We start from the raw sequence: 16,978 nt of genomic DNA, 5'->3' as shown, positions 1-16,978 counted from the left end.
GGATTTTCTCTCCATGAAAGTTCCCAACAAAATATCCTTCATGTGGCAGAGGTGTAGGTTTTTGGTTTTGGTTTTTAAACCAAAAATCGGTGTGTGAAAGGCAGGTATCTGGCACCTTTTAAAAATAACCAAACAGCTCAGGGCAAGTGGGGCTCTTAAGTCCAGGAAGCCAGCCTACCCAGGAAAAGGAAAACTCTGATTTCAAACTTCCATCCCTGGGTCAAATGAAGCCTAATATCGGGCAGCATCAATACCAGTACCACCTGTTGACGGTCCATCAAATCTACCACGACAATGTGGGAAGACAGCAGGCATGTACTTAGTTCAACTGGAGAAAGGTCCTCTCACTGTGGTGTATGTCAGGCATACCAAGCGATACACTATACTTTTTTTGGCGCAAGGTGACTATGTTGGTGCAAGCAGTTTTGTATTTTTGGAGCGTTGCCAAAGGGCAGTAGTAAATACTGGTAGTAAGAAGGGTGAGGGTAAGACTGGAATGGATGCTTCTCAATCGCTGTACTTTTCAGGGACCGCTGCTAATGAAGGGAGGGCATCTCAGCACCATGCTAGATGTTTGCACACCTCAAGCCGGTGGCCAATAGGATTTCTGGTGGCCAGAATCTGAGCTATCCTCTAGAGGATCAGGGGGACTAGTGGTCAGAGCAAAAAGCCAGGTGAAAAGCAGTGACCTGAACAGCCAGAAAAACCCCATATTATAAATGTAACAACACCGAATGTATCCAGTTTGACTTGTAAAGGAAGTAGCGGATATGATAGTAAGGAGAGGTACGGATGTTCTGTGCCTATAGGAAACATGATGGCCAAGGAATGCAGCAAAAGAGTTGAATTTAGGTTGTAAACTCTTCTATGTAGGTGACAAAATGGGGATAATAGAGTTGGGGTGGAAGTGAGAGGAGAACTGAGGAAGATGGTGATTGATGTTTTTAGAGAAGTGACAGACTGATGGCTGTATGAACCCAACAGAATGCTCTGTTTGTGTATGCACCTCAATAAGGACATGACAAACGAGAGACAGAGAGTTTACACCAACACTTGCAGGCACCGTCAGACACAGCAGTTTGAAGACAGCTGTTGTTGGTGCTGGCAATATGAATGCACACACAGGCAAAATCCCGAGGGATATGAAATGTGCTTAGGAAATTTCAGCCCCAGCCCCATAAATGAGGAAGAGAAAGCATTACTAGACATGTATTGCAAACCAATGGATGGTAGCCAATACATGCTTTCAAAAGAGGATAAGTCATTGGATCACATACATCACTGGTTGAAACAAAAGCCAGATTGACATGATGTTGGTGAAGAAATCTCAGTGGACTCAATTTATGGACTGCAAAGTGATAACTAAGGAGATGGTAGCACTGCAGCAAAAGTCTGTTGTGGCAAAGATTATGGTAGAACATTGGACAAGGAGGGAATTAAGCTCAAAAGAAACAAGATTAAAAGTATGCGAAGTCAAGGGGAAGTGCCGCAAAGAAGTTTGTGCAAGCAGTAGAGGATAAGTACCTGGAAACAGATTTGGCATCGACTGAAGAGGAGTGGAACTACCTGAAAATAACGTGGATTGCGGCTGCAGAAAAGGTTTATGGACAATGCAGATGGGGAAAACCAAAAGGAGAGAGGTTAGTGATGGAGGACTGATGAAGTGCAGGTAGCAATCCAAAACAAGAAATGGCACCGAAAGAAAAATAAATTAATCCAAGTGCAAATGAAAGAATGCAAAGCACGCTGCAAGGAAGGAAGGCAAAAGAGAATGCCCTAGATGACCTGTACACTGAGTTTCTGAATCACCTACAGCTGGCTGGCAAAAAAAAAAATCTACAGCACTGCAAAAAAATGAGATGCATAGGGAAGGAGGTTGGTATTGCAACATCATTTGTAAATGGTAACATGGGGAGCCTATCAACACCTGAACAAGTGAAGGAGAGGAGGAAACAATACTTTCAGAGTTCCTTAAATGAGGCAAAATCCCAGTGGGCAGAGTTGCCAACATGTGATCCTAATGTGGTGCTTGAGTCTGACAAAACAGAGAAGGAGGTGAGAAACAGTACCAAAAAATGAATAGTAGTAAAGCACCAAGTCCTGATGAAATGACAGCTGATCTGGTGGAAGTCTTAAGCAAGAGAGGTATAAAATTGAGGGGCAGAATAGTTAAAACTTTATAGCAAGACAAAAGAATCCCCGAATATTGGTGCAAGTCTATCTTGGTCCCAATATATAAGGAGGGAAGCATCCATGTATGTGGAAACTATCCAGTGATAAAGTTACTATTCCATGGATGAAGATACAGAAATGCATCATGGATGCTCAGATTAGGAGAATGGTTGAACCGCTCCTCGAACAAGAATACTTTGACATTAGGAAAGTATGAAGAACCAAAGATGCCACATTTGTAATTCGGCAAGTGATACAGAAGCAGCTAGAGTACCAACAGGATATGTGGGGGTCTTTATAGACCTAGAAAAGGTATAAAATAAAGAGGATAGAAGAATGCTCACATCAGTGCTGAGGAAACATGGAGTTTCTGAGCATTTAATAACTCTGGTGAATGTACTATACAGATTGCCTAAAACAGTGTTCCGAACATGTTTTGGAAAGACAAGCCCTCTGAAGTGAAAGTTGGACTGTGTCAGGGGTTGGCCATCAGACTGTTGCAGTTTAGCATACTGATGGACTACATCACCAGGAAGATACCAATGTGAAAAGGTGGAGAGCTACTTTATGCAGACGACATAGCAAAAAGGTTGTCCTCAAAAGGAGGCCTACAGGAAATAGTAAACCCGTGGTAAGACCAGCTCAGCAGGTATGGGATGAAAATGAGCATGACTAAAATTGAGATCATGAGGGTCAGTAGAGGTGCCACAGGGAAACTGGATACCAGTTTAAATACCTTGGCAGCTGGGTTACAGAAGACAGTGACCTTAAATGTGAGATTCATTCCAGACTGGGGAGCACTGGAAGAATGTGGAATATCATCTCAGGTGTCATGCATGATAAGTGTAAGTCACTGAGACTGAAATTCCATCTGTATAGCACAATGGTGCGCGCCACAATGCTGTATGGTGCAGAAGCATGGGTTGTAAAGAGACGGCAGGTTCAACACCTATGGGTATTCAAGATGCAATGTCTATGCACTATAAAAGGAGTTACACAAAGAGAAAGATTTCTAAATTAAAGCATTAGGATGGAAGACAAAGTCCATGATGTGGCTGACAAAATCCAGGAAGTGTGACTTTGCTGGTTTGGGCACATACAGAGGATGAATGAAGAGAAAGCTGGTGAGGATAGCATGGCAAGAGAGGTTAGTAAGAAAGAGACTCTGAGGAAAGCCAAGGAAGCTATGGATGGATTGCATCAAAGAAAATAATAAGTAGGTGGACTTTAGTGCTACCTTAGACAGATGAAGATGGTAGATGCTCATACAACATCCCAACCCCAGACAATAGGATAAGGGGAAGAAGGTGGTTTATATATACTGTAATCAAGCCACCTCTCACATCTTCTTCTGATCAACTGAACAGATTGAGCTCTTAAAGTCTCTCAGCATTAGGCATTTTCTCCAGCTCTCAAATCATTTTTGGGGCTCTGTGACAGAGGGTTGGGCAACAGCAGCTGAGCCAGGACTCTGCTCATTGCAACTCTAATTACTCCAGAACAGACCTCATTAAAAAGAGCTGGGCCTAACTGATGGGCTGAGGAGAACTAAGCTGCTAATTAGGCCACCAGGCAGATTATGCAAAATGCACAGGTAGGAAGTGGGAAGAGGAAGAAGCAGAAAGAGAGAGACTGCTCTTCTCTGCTTGCCTCAGAAGCAGAGGGCTCCCTAGAACAGTAGGGGTGAGGCTATACAGGGTCTAAGGGTAGTGGAAACCCATATTGTAAATAAACTGCAATGGGTGTTTTACCAGCTATTTGTGGACCATTCAACATCTCACTGTCTGGAAGTCATTGGGTTATCCTCAGTTTGATTTCTGTTCATAGACTTTAAGGCCAAAGGGGCAGGAGCAAGCAGGCCCTGCCACAGGAGGCAGGAGCAAGCAGGCCCTGCCACAGGCTATTTTCTGAATACTCTCCAATTTTTCAACATCCTTTTAAAATGTGGACACCAGAACCAGACCCCTACTCTCCTGTTTATACAGCCAAGGATCACATTAGCCCTTTTACCCACAGCATGACACTGGGAACTCACAATGAGTTACTTGTCCTCTAGAACAATAAAACCTTTTCAGAGTTTCTACTTTCCACGATATAGTCTCCCATTCCATAGGTATGGACTGCATTCCTTGTTTCATGATGTATGACTTTGCATTTGGGTGTACTTAAACACATTTTGTTTGAATGCGCTGAAGCTTACCAAGCCATCCAAATCGCTCTCTATGATTGCCCTGTCCACACCATTAACCACTCCACCAATCTTTGTGTCATCCAAAAATTTTATCAGCAGTTATTTTATACTTACTTTCAGAAAATTAATGAAAAACATTGAACAGCACTGAGCCCACTGCCAGTCTCTTCGGACCCCCACTATTCAGTGATGATACTCCATTGACAATTACTTTTTGAGATCTATCAGTTAGTCAGTTCTTAATCAGCTTAATGTGTGCTCAGCTGATCTTGTATAATGCTAATTTTTTAATCACAATGTAGTGCGGTACTAAATAAAATGCCTTACAAAAGTCTAAGGCCTGGTCTACACTACGGAGTTAGGTTGCATTTAGCCGCGTTAGGTCGATTTAAAAATGACTGCGTCCACACAACCAACCCCGTTGCATCCACCTAAAGGGCTCTTAAAAATGACTTCTGTACTCCTCCCCGACGAGGGGAGTAGCGCTAAAATTGACCTTGCTGGGTCGAATTTGGGGTACTACAGACACAAATCGATGGTATTGGCCTCCGGGCGCTATCATAGAATATCAGGGTTGGAAGGGACCTCAGGAGGTCATCTAGTCCAACCCCCTGCTCAAAGCAGGACCAATCCCCAATTTTTGCCCCAGATCCCTAAATGGCCCCCTCAAGGATTGAACTCACAACCCTGGGTTTAGCAGGCCAATGCTCAAACCACTGAGCTATCCCTCCCCCGAGAGTGCTCCATTGTGACCGCTCTGGACAGCACTTTGAACTCCGATGCATTAGCAAGGTATACAGGAAAAGCCCCGGGAACTTTTGAATTTCATTTCCTGTTTGGTCAGCGTGGCGAACTCAGCAGCACAGGTGACCATGCAGTCCCTCCAGAATCGCAAACGAGCTTCAGCATGGACCGAAAGGGAGACACTGGATCTGATTGCTGTATGGGGAGAAGCATCTGTGCAGGCTGAACTCCGATCAAAAAGAAGAAATGCAAATATATTTTCCAAAATCTCACAGGGTACATTGGACAGAGGCTACAACAGGGACACACAGCAGTGCGGAATGAAAGTTAAGGAACTCAGGCAAGCCTACCAAAAGACAAAGGAGGCAAACCGTCGCTCCGGGTCAGAGCCCCCTACATGCCGCTTCTATGATCAGCTGCATGGCATTCTAGGAGGGGGACCCTACCACTATCCCACCACTGTCCATGGACACCTGCAAGGGGGTAGTCTCACGCAACAGGGAGGAGGATTTTGTGGAGGAGGAGAGAATGCGCAGCAGGCAAGCGATGAATCTGTTCTCCCCGGCAGCCAGGACCTTTTCATCACCCTGGAGCCAATACTGTCCCAAGGTGGGATCCCCGACCCTGAAGCCGGAGAAGACATCTCTGGTGAGTGCACATTTGTAACTACAGTACAGGGTTTAAAAGCAATAGTGTTTAATGTTTGATTTGCCCTGAAGAATTGGGATGCATTCGTGGCCAGTACAGCTACTGGAAAAGTCTGTTCACATGTCTGGGGATGGAGTGGGAATCCTCCAGGGACATTTCCATGAAGCTCTCCTGAAAGCCTTTGCAGAAAATTTCTGGGGAGGGCTGCCTTATTTTGTCCTCCACGGTAGGACACTTTACCGCGCCAAGCCAGTAGCAAGTAGTCTGGAATCATTGCAGCACAAAGCATGACAGTGAATGATCCTGGGTTTTGGTCACATTCAAGCAACATTCGGTCTATATCTTTCTGTGTTAGCCTCAGTAGAGTGATATCATTCATGGCCAGGCACTGTCTCCGCTAACTGCCAACAAGATGGCGGGCCCTGCGGAAGTGACAGATTCGTCTTCTGGCAGTGGCGCTGGAACATTTTTAATAGCGGGGGTGCTGAAAGCCCCAGCCTCCTTACCCCTGTCTCCCCCTCCCCCCCTGGAGCCAATACCCCGGGCAGGCAGAGCTGGCAGCCAGGAGCCCGGGGGTTTCGCAGCACCCCCCATGCCCCTAGTTCCCGTGCCTATGTCTTCCGGGACTGACCACGCCAGCCAATTGCACCGGCCCATGGGATTTGGAGCAGTCGCCCCAATTTTCCCTACCCAAGGGACAGCTCTGTTCCTATCATTTAATTCTTTATCAACTGAATTCCATCTCAGCTCTTCCATTATTTTGCCCAGGAATGCTGTCAGGTTAATAGGACTATAGTTACCTGGGTCATCTAGCTTGCCCTTTTTTAATATTGGCACAACATTAGTACTCCTCCAGTGTTCTGGAATTTCCCCAGTATTGCAAGATCTATTAAAAATGAACATTACAGGGCCAGAAATCTCAGCAAATTCTTTTTGGACTCTTGAGTGCAAGTTATCTGAGCATGCTGATTGAAAAATGTTTATCTCTAGCACGGGGGTGGCCAACCTGAGCCTGAGAAGGAGCCAGAATTTACCAATGTACATTGCCAAAGAGCCACAGTAATACGTCAGCAACCCCCCGCCCCCCATCAGCTCCCCCGCCCTGCTCCCAGCACCTCCCACCCACCGGCAGCCCAGCAGATCAGCACCTCCCCCTACCTCCCCATACCTCCCAATCAGTTGTTTCGTGGCATGCAGGAGGCTCTGGGGGAGAGGGGAAGGAGCAAGGGCATGGCAGGCTCAGGGGAGGGGGCGGGAAGGGGTGGAGTGGGGGCAGGGCCTGCGGCATAGCCAGGGATCAAGCAGTGAGCACACCCCAGCACATTGGAAGGTTGGTGCCTGTAGCTCCAGCCCCAGAGTCGGTGCCTATACAAGGAGCCGCATATTAACTTCTGAAGAGCCACAGGTTAGCCACCCCTGCTCCAGCCATTGTTGTCTTACATCTCCTCAGCTACTAATGTCACATCCTCATATGATACAAGTACATCATTCTGCTCCTTTCCAAATACAAAACAGAAATATTTATTGAACATCTCAGCCTTTTACGCATCATTATTAATAATTTTACCTCCAACTACTAATGAGCTGATACAATTGCTAGGATTTCTTTTGTTCCTAATATACTTAACCTCCTTATTGTCCTAAGCCCTTGCCTGCCATGGACGTTTTGCTTTTTAACTTCAATTATCAATTTTCTGCCTTCATAACTTCTAATTTCTATTGATTGCTATTTCCTCCTTTTTCCTTTAGTTATATATTGCTTTTTCATTTCTAATTATTTTTGCTGCACCACTGAACCAGATGGTATGTTAACTAAAAAGCTGTCCTCTTTCTTGATTATAGTCTGATAGTCAACCGAAAATATTTCCTTCTTTATTTTATCTAATTTTTCTCACTTATGCCCCACTGTGCCATACTAAATACTTCCTCTCCATCCTATGTGTTTGTATTATCTGTAAACAGTCTTGTTCCCCACTTAACAGTCATAGAGCCAATCTAAAAAGAAAAGGAGTACTTGTGGCACCTTAGAGACTAACCAATTTATTTGAGCATGAGCTTTCGTGAGCTACAGCTCACTTCATCGGATGCATACTGTGGAAACTGCAGAAGACATTATATACACAGAGACCATGAAACAATATCTCCTCCCACCCCACTCTCCTGCTGGTAATAGCTTATCTAAAGTGATCATCAAGTTGGGCCATTTCCAGCACAAATCCAGGTTTTCTCACTCTCCTGCTGGTAATAGCTTATCCAGAGTGACCACTCTCCTTACAATGTGTATGAAAATCAAGGTGGGCCATTTCCAGCACAAATCCAGGTTTTCTCACCCCTCCACCCCCATACAAACTCACTCTCCTGCTGGTAATAGCTCATCCAAAGTGACCACTCTCCCTACAATGTGCATGATAATCAAGGTGGGCCATTTCCAGCACAAATCCAGGTTTTCTCACCCCTCCACCCCCATACAAACTCACTCTCCTGCTGGTAATAGCTCATCCAAAGTGACCACTCTCCCTACAATGTGCATGATAATCAAGGTGGGCCATTTCCAGCATAAATCCAAGTTTAACCAGAACGTCTGGAGGGGTAGGAAAAAACAAGGGGAAATAGGCTACCTTGCATAATGACTTAGCCCAACTTGATGATCACTTTAGATAAGCTATTACCAGCAGGAGAGTGGGGTGGGAGGAGGTATTGTTTCATGGTCTCTGTGTATATAACGTCTTCTGCAGTTTCCACAGTATGCATCCGATGAAGTGAGCTGTAGCTCACGAAAGCTCATGCTCAAATAAATTGGTTAGTCTCTAAGGTGCCACAAATACTCCTTTTCTTTTTGCGAATACAGACTAACACGGCTGTTACTCTGAAACAGCCAATCTAAGGGTCTGTCCATGCACATCCAACTGCAGGAGTGGAACCTTGAACCATGATCTCGCAAATAGTTCTGCAAGGGTAGACCCCTGACACCATGTGTAGCCCAACTAAAGTCAGTGTGACTCTGTTCGGGTACAGGGGTTCAAGCACACAGAGCAGTTTGGAGGATCAAAGCCTTATGCTGAATGCTCTTCAGAGCAAAGACAGTCTTTTCCTATGTGTTTGTACAGTGCTAGTATGATGGGAGTCCCATCCAGACTAGGGTCTTTGGGTGATAACTAAATGCAAACAAAAAAATAATACAAATAATTAACTGCTGAAAATATAGTGATCTAGTTGAAAATCCCCCCCCACAGTAATAATATGTACTTCACTATCATATTTTATGTGAGGGTTTCAAAGAGCTTTACAAGCCTCAGAGCCTCACAACACCCTCACGAGATGGGGAGAATTTTTATATTCATTTTAGAGACTAGTAAACTCAGACTTACAACATTTAAGTGACTTTCATATGACACTGTGAATCAATATCAGAGTTGAAAATAAAAGCCAGGGTTGCCTATTGTTTTCCCTCCCAACTAGTAGGAACAAGCAACTTCCATTTAAGGAATCCCAACTCCAAATCCTTTCTAATCATTAAACAACATTTCCTTCCCTAAACATGTAAGAATTTTTTAAAAAAAAAAACAACCAATATCCACCCCAGTATTTTTTTTTTTAAAAATCTCTTTGGGATATTCTCTGGAATACACAGTGATAAGAACATAAGAACAGCAATACTGGGTCAGACCAAAGGTCGATCTAGCCCAATATCTTATCTTCCAACAGTGGCCAGTGCCAAGTGCTTCAGAGGGAATGAACAGAACAGGTAAATATCAAGTGATCTATCCCGTCATCCAATCCCAGCTTCTGGCAACAGTCCTTCATTAATATACATGAGGATTTAGATGTATTCTTCTACCACAAATAAATAAATAAATTATTTATATATATATATAGAAAATTACAGTAAAATTTTTTTTAAAAAATCAAATATAAGAGCAATAGAATTTATACAAAATCTGTTCCTTATTTCATACCAAGAGCTATAGGCAGACTACTGTGTATTTGGCTTCTTCAATTAAAAACAAAAATTACTGTGTGTCTAATATAGAAGCACTGTTCTGTAAATTCTAACAACATTAGTAGAAGTCCTACAAGCACCATTATCATAGTCTATAGACTTTTAAAACAGCTTATGTTCAATAGCTTAATTGATTTAGAAATATGAATTCTAAGTCATCTCCGCAAGCTTTTATTTTGGTATATAATATGCAAAGGGACGAAACATAGACTCATAGGACTGGAAGACACCTGGAGAGGAGAGGTCGTCTAGTCCAATCCCCTGCACTCAAGGTAGGACTCAGTATCATCTAGACCATCGCTGACAGGTGATTGTCTAACCTACTCTTAAAAACCTCCAATGACGGAGATTCCACAACCTCCCTGCAATCCTTAATTACCCACTGGAAAAATGGAGAAGGCTTGCAGTATTGGGGCCTACAATAGGCTCTGGTCTGGCAAAGGATCTGATCAAGGTCTTAGTAGGTACTACACACATGGGATCAATTATCAAATATAGGCAGACTAAAAACCCATTCCCATCTGTTTTACTATTTAAAGTGAGTGCTACATAACACAAAACATTCCACTATGTAAGTACATTACCTTGAAAGTTTTATCCATGGAAGTAGAAAGAAGCATATGGCTCCATCCTTGTACAGGACACCACTGGACTTTATTAACTGGACCACTGTGTTTGGACATCTGAAACACCAAGTTCCTTGGGATTTCAGTTGATTTGTACTTAGACCCTAAATATGGCTTAATAAATTCAGAAACCTCTGTGGAAATTTGCTCTCCTGGTATTGCACAACTCTCAATCTGTTCTTCAGATTCTTTTTTTTCATACACTTTAGAAGTTTTTTCTTGTCGAAGTCTTTTAGGGATATATGGTCTAATTCCCTTTATGGTAACAATCTTGTCCTGATGTACTCGCTTCTGAGAGAAGCTTCCATTTCCAGAAAGCGTTTCAGCCTGGTTAGAATATTCTTTCCAAGGATAAACAGCTGCCAAATCCCTGTTATTAGCCTGTACCTTATATGCAGGAGCACCTTCACAAATAATGCTTGTCCCAGTGCTGGCAGTATTCTCAACAGTCTGCATTTTGTACGTAGATTTTGTGCCTAATCCACCGGGTGCAAAATACTGAATAGGATTCATAGCAGAACTTGCAAGTCTGGTTTCTCTGCCAGAAAGACTGAGATTTTCAGCCTTTCCAGTCTCAGTGTCAGAATCTGAATCATCATAAGCAACCAATGATGAATTCATCCTGGTCAGATATGGCAAAATTCAATAATCTCTGTGCTGAAATCCTCCAAAATGATGAATATCTGCAATTAAAGGAATCAATAATTCAGAAGATGTTTCACTTTAAAATATTTAAGGTTCTAATCACTTAAAAACATAGTTTTTGCAAATATAAATATGCTCTTGTATGAATATTTACCCACACAATTTAATCTTTAATTCAACACACCTATACTTGCACTTCTAGAGCATCTTTCATTTCGGGATCTCTCAGCACTTTATAAACATTAGTTACATTTTGCATAGATAACAAGCTGCATTCCACAAAACTGATGCAATGGATTACAACAAAGAAAGCACAGACTTATGCATGCAGTTATGACAGCACACTTTTAACCTGACCTGCCACCAGGTCTATCCTGACAGGATAATAAGAATTATGCTGTAGCTTGGGGATGTGTAACTTTATGCAGAGGAACAACTACAAATGGAGTCAATATGACAGAGTCTTTCTTCCACCACACTGGTACTGTAAAAGAGCATGAATGTGGCCCAGATGACAGAAGAAAAAAGAAGCAACCACAGAATTACTAAATGGATCACAGAATGTGTTAAAAGTGCAATCTGTAAATCTAACCACAACCACATAGTAAATTCAGCATCATCTTCAGTTTTACATCAAAGGCTTATTTAAGCCATAATAATCACTGACCATGTTGATATCTCTAGAAAATAAAAGCATACATGTTTTTACTTATTTCATACAAAAATATGATTTGATTAACTTTAGCCATTTATGCAGTCAATGACAAAAGCTGAGATTGGTCTAGCACAGAGGTGGGCAAACTTTTTGGCCCGAGGGCCACATCTGGGTATGGAAATTGTATGGCGGGCCATGAATGCTCATGAAATTGGGGGTTGATAATAATCCATCTGTGTATTGACACCAGGGATACGCATAGCACTTCACATATATTTGAAGATATGGTCCGTGTCCCTTGCAACCTTAGGCCCTTATCCTCCCAACACTTACACAGGTGCTTAACTTTATTACTCTGCGAAGTCACATTGAAAAGAAAGTGGAAATTGAACTACTCACAGTAGTAGAGTTAAGGACATACCCAAGTATTTGCAGAATCAGCAGCTTATATCCCAGTCCTACAAACACTTATGCATGTGAGCAGTCCATTAGAATTCAATGGGACTACTTAGATGCACAAAGTTACTCACAGGACTCAGTGTTTGCAGGATTCAGACCTTAGTATAAATCAGCGGTTTTCAAACTTTTTGAGCTGAGTTCCCTCCCCGGCCCGAGTTACAATTTTTGGTTGGCCCCCCCACCCCCAATCCAGATAAAAATAGACATAGTACCTGCCCCCCCCTCAGGTGCGACCATCTCTGAGAGTGGAGCCAGCGCTGGGTGCGGAGGGTGCTGGGAGCGGAAATCGGCGCAGCTGCCGTGGCTGTTGAGACTGACCCACAGACTAGGTGGCCTACTGAGGTGAGAGGGGAAGCCCCACCTGGTGTCACTGCCGAACATTCCTCTGTTCCCCTCTAGGGGAACACACCTCACAATTTGAAAACCTCTGGTATAAATAGAACAAGTCTCTAATATGCACATTTTATTCCAAGCAACAAGAACTTTACATTGTAGGTTGTGCTTCTATTTTACAATAGAATCCTCAAGCACAAACCCTTACTCCTGAGCAGGGTCCCACTGAAGCAAACAAGACTCTATCCAGAACTACAGGTTGATTCTTTCAAATCCCTTTGCAGGAGAATGACCTAAATATTTAGCAGAAGTTTAAAAAAGCAGCATAGAGCTAAGTATAAAAACATTAAATCCTCCCTCTAGAGGGCAACCCATGTCTTTATCTGAAGTTTATCATAATATAAAACAGAGGGACTATTTCATAAACAACAACAAAACCAGATAAGAAGGGGCCAAACTCATCTCTGCTACATCATGAAACACTGTTGATTTAAATGGGATTCCACCTGTGCAAAGGAGAGAAGAAAAACTGGAAAAGCGTTTAAAAGGTAGCATGACTATCAAATCCTGTTCAAAACAAAATGGATAATAAAAATTCATCCACGTCAATTTTCACTTGTAATATCGCTTATAAAAGTCAATTTATCAGAGTTAATAACTGAATTTCTTTAAAGACAAAGTCCCTGAGTGGACAATGTAGCTCTTTCCTGACACAAACATTTGGGTTCTAAAAATTCATGCATGAAAATGCTGCTTATGAGCCATTGCTAAAAGTAACAACTACAATGAACAGATATTAAATTATTTGTTTTACAGTAGTGGCCCCAACCAAGACTGGTGCTCCGTTGTGCTAAGCACTGAACTAATGTGTAGTAAGCCACAGACTCTGCCCTAAAAAGCTTACAATATAAACAGAGAGGACAGACAAGGGGGTGGGGGGGGGGAGAGGAAAGAGAAGTGATTTTGTTAGACTTTAAAAGACTGATTTAGTGCTCTAAGATAAAAATTGGCTTTATATGATAACTTGAAATAGGATGTCCAAACTACTGATGGGAATTTTCTTTTTAAGTTAGAGAAAAACACTTTTCTTGAAGGGATAGCAGTTGTAATAGGCCTGAAAACAAAACAAAACCACCAAAAAAAACCAGATTTTATTTTTGTTTTATAATATAACTCTGTTTTATAACTAACAACAACAAAGGCTGTGGAAGACAGATGCTTTCACAACTGAGTGTGTGAAACGGACCTGCCTCAATTCACATCCACTGGGAGAAAAGCCTCACTCTTTAAGGACTGAAAGGACACTGTCAACTTAAATTTGGCCAAGTTTAGGCCCCAGTCCTCAAATTGACAGTGTGTGCATGCCCACTCTTGCACACAGCCAATTGCAAGATTGGGGCCTTACATTTTGTGAAAATAATAGAAATGTTTCCAAAATTTTGTTTAGAGGTTGCAGTGAAAGCATCTGTTTCTAAGCAAATAAATATTCCCCAAAATTCTCTCTCTTTATTTTTCATTGTTAAAACTGAAGAGAAGTGCAAAAAAGTAGACAAAACAGTTATAAATCCACTGAATTTCAAATTCTCACTTTTACTGATCTAAAATGCTCTTATACAGGCACTGAAACAGGGCCGGGGCCAATCCACCCGGGGCCGGCGCAGCTGGGGCCGGGGCCAGGGCTGCCCAGGGGTTAAGGCGGGTTAACTGGTAAAACTAATGCTTACCAGTTAACATTTTACATCCCTACTGTTCTCTTTATAACAAGCCTTTACAATATTTAAACACTGTTATCTGATCCCCCTTCAGTCTTCTTTTCTCAAGACTAAACATGCCCACTTCTTTTCAGCAGAACTATTGCTTAGTCAATTATTCCCTATTTGTAGGTGCACATGATTTTTCCTTTCTAATGTAGTACTTTGCACTTGTCTTTATTGAATTTCATCTTGTTGATTTCAGCCCAAGTCTTTAATTTGTCAAGGTCACCCTGAATTGTAATCCTATCCTCCAGAGTACTTGCAAGCCCTCTCAGCTTGGTTCATCCACAATTTTATAAGCATACTCTCCACGCCATTATCCAATTCATTAACATATACTAGTACCAGACCCAAGACAGACATCTGAAGGGCCCGAGCAGATACATCCTCCCAATTTGACAGTGAACCATTGATGATTACTCTAGAAGAATGGTTTTTCAACCATTATGCATTTGTAGCATGGGTTGACAACATACAATTTTTAAGCTGACAGTGCAGCTTAAGTATTTCTCCAGTCTCTATTTTTCATGAGGAAGGTTTACTTGCATGTTTTTTTAATGAGAACTAGACATTGAGCATCTAAACTCAGTATATGTATTGCACGTACCTAATGAATAAGCATTCATTACTCTGGAGAGATAGGAAGCAGCATACAAATTGGGTTATGGGGCACACACAAAAGGCCAATAAGACACATAGTGGGCCACCTGCACAAACACTTAGTGTGTCTGCACATTCTCAGCTTTGATAATCAGGCCCTTCAAAATCTCAGTGCACATTTTCACTCGATAAAATCTCCCCTTGTTCAACTCACCCCAGCCCATAAAAGAGAAAGGCACCTCAGATTCAGAATGACAGTGTTAAACAACAGACAGATTAAAACCATCCAGAACACTCTTCTTCTGAAGGTGCTTAGAGTGGTAGGAGACAGAAATTTTTTTTTTATATTAATGTTTCAGTTAAAGACAAAAAGTAAAATCCTTCATATCCCCCAACCCCTCTTCCCCCCAGCTCCCACTGAGATAACAAATAGTTTCTTAAATGTGAACTACCCAGAATGCTTGTGAACGGGGAAACCTCCACTTCACTGCAACCTGGGGTCACCCTCCCAGTGTCTGAGGCCGTGGGCAATTCAGTCCATGGGCAACCTCCCCTCAGCCCCCCACAGGGATTCCCGGGGGCAGCCTCCCCAACCCCCCCCCAGGGATTCCCGGGGCGGCTCGTTCCCGGGGGCAGCCCCCCCCCACCCCGGGACACGGGGCGGCTCATTCCCGGGGGCAGCCCCCCCCACCCCGGGACACGGGGCGGCTCATTCCCGGGGGCAGCCTCCCCTCAGCCCCCCCCCCCCCCCCAGGGACACGGGGCGGCTCGTTCCCGGGGGCAGCCTCCCCCCCCCCCCCCAGGGACACGGGGCAACTCGTTCCCGGGGGCAGCCTCCCCCCCCCCCCCCAGGGACACGGGGCAACTCGTTCCCGGGGGCAGCCCCCCCCCCCCCCCCCAGGGACACGGGGCAGCTCGTTCCCGGGGGCAGCCCCCCCCCCCCCAGGGACACGGGGCTGCTCGTTCCCGGGGGCAGCCCCCCCCCCCCCAGGGACACGGGGCTGCTCGTTCCCGGGGGCAGCCCCCCCCCCCCCAGGGACACGGGGCTGCTCGTTCCCGGGGGCAGCCCCCCCCCCCCCAGGGACACGGGGCTGCTCGTTCCCGGGGGCAGCCTCCCCTCAGCCCCCCCCCCCCCCCCCAGGGACACGGGGCTGCTCGTTCCCGGGGGCAGCCTCCCCTCAGCCCCCCCCCCCCCAGGGACACGGGGCTGCTCGTTCCCGGGGGCAGCCTCCCCTCAGCCCCCCCCCCCCCAGGGACACGGGGCTGCTCGTTCCCGGGGGCAGCCCGCCCCCCCCCCCAGGGACACGGGGCAACTCGTTCCCGGGGGCAGCCCCCCCCCCCCCCCAGGGACACGGGGCAACTCGTTCCCGGGGGCAGCCCCCCCCCCCCGGGACACGGGGCAACTCGTTCCCGGGGGCAGCCTCCCCCCCCCCCCCAGGGACACGGGGCAACTCGTTCCCGGGGGCAGCCACCCCCCCCAGGGACACGGGGCAGCTCGTTCCCGGGGGCAGCCCCCCCCCCCCCCAGGGACACGGGGCTGCTCGTTCCCGGGGGCAGCCCCCAGGGACACGGGGCTGCTCGTTCCCGGGGGCAGCCCCCCCCCCCCCAGGGACACGGGGCTGCTCGTTCCCGGGGGCAGCCCCCCCCCCCCCAGGGACACGGGGCTGCTCGTTCCCGGGGGCAGCCCCCCCCCCCCCCCAGGGACACGGGGCTGCTCGTTCCCGGGGGCAGCCCCCCCCCCCCCAGGGACACGGGGCTGCTCGTTCCCGGGGGCAGCCCCCCCCCCCCAGGGACACGGGGCTGCTCGTTCCCGGGGGCAGCCCCCCCCCCCCAGGGACACGGGGCTGCTCGTTCCCGGGGGCAGCCCCCCCCCCCAGGGACACGGGGCTGCTCGTTCCCGGGGGCAGCCTCCCCTCAGCCCCCCCCCCCCCCCCCAGGGACACGGGGCTGCTCGTTCCCGGGGGCAGCCTCCCCTCAGCCCCCCCCCCCAGGGACACGGGGCTGCTCGTTCCCGGGGGCAGCCTCCCCTCAGCCCCCCCCCCGGGACACGGGGCAACTCGTTCCCGGGGGCAGCCCCCCCCCCCGGGACACGGGGCAACTCGTTCCCGGGGGCAGCCCCCCCCCCCAGGGACACGGGGCAACTCGTTCCCG

At 46.0% G+C, this 16,978-nt stretch overlaps 1 protein-coding gene across 2 annotated transcripts in view; it reads right to left on the bottom strand.

The window, feature by feature from the left end:
- Positions 1–16,978, bottom strand: part of WDR25 (WD repeat domain 25) — a 120,635-nt gene that overhangs the window by 102,964 nt on the left and 693 nt on the right. Inside the window, exons 1-2 of one of the 2 annotated variants that reach the window (XM_074957170.1) lie at positions 12,353–12,650; positions 10,340–11,064 (exon numbers count right to left, since the gene is read on the bottom strand). In XM_074957170.1, coding sequence (XP_074813271.1) covers positions 10,340–11,002 — 663 coding nt within the window. In that variant the 5' untranslated portion in view covers positions 11,003–11,064; positions 12,353–12,650. Of the gene's footprint in view, positions 1–10,339; positions 11,065–12,352; positions 12,651–16,978 lie in introns of those variants that run through there. The other variant, XM_074957171.1, reaches the window with a different exon arrangement.

This window comes from Natator depressus, chromosome 6 (genome assembly GCF_965152275.1).
Source record: "Natator depressus isolate rNatDep1 chromosome 6, rNatDep2.hap1, whole genome shotgun sequence".
NCBI lineage: Eukaryota > Metazoa > Chordata > Testudines > Cheloniidae > Natator > Natator depressus.
Note: the sequence above shows the minus strand (reverse complement) of the source record. Positions and strands in the feature narration are given on the sequence as shown.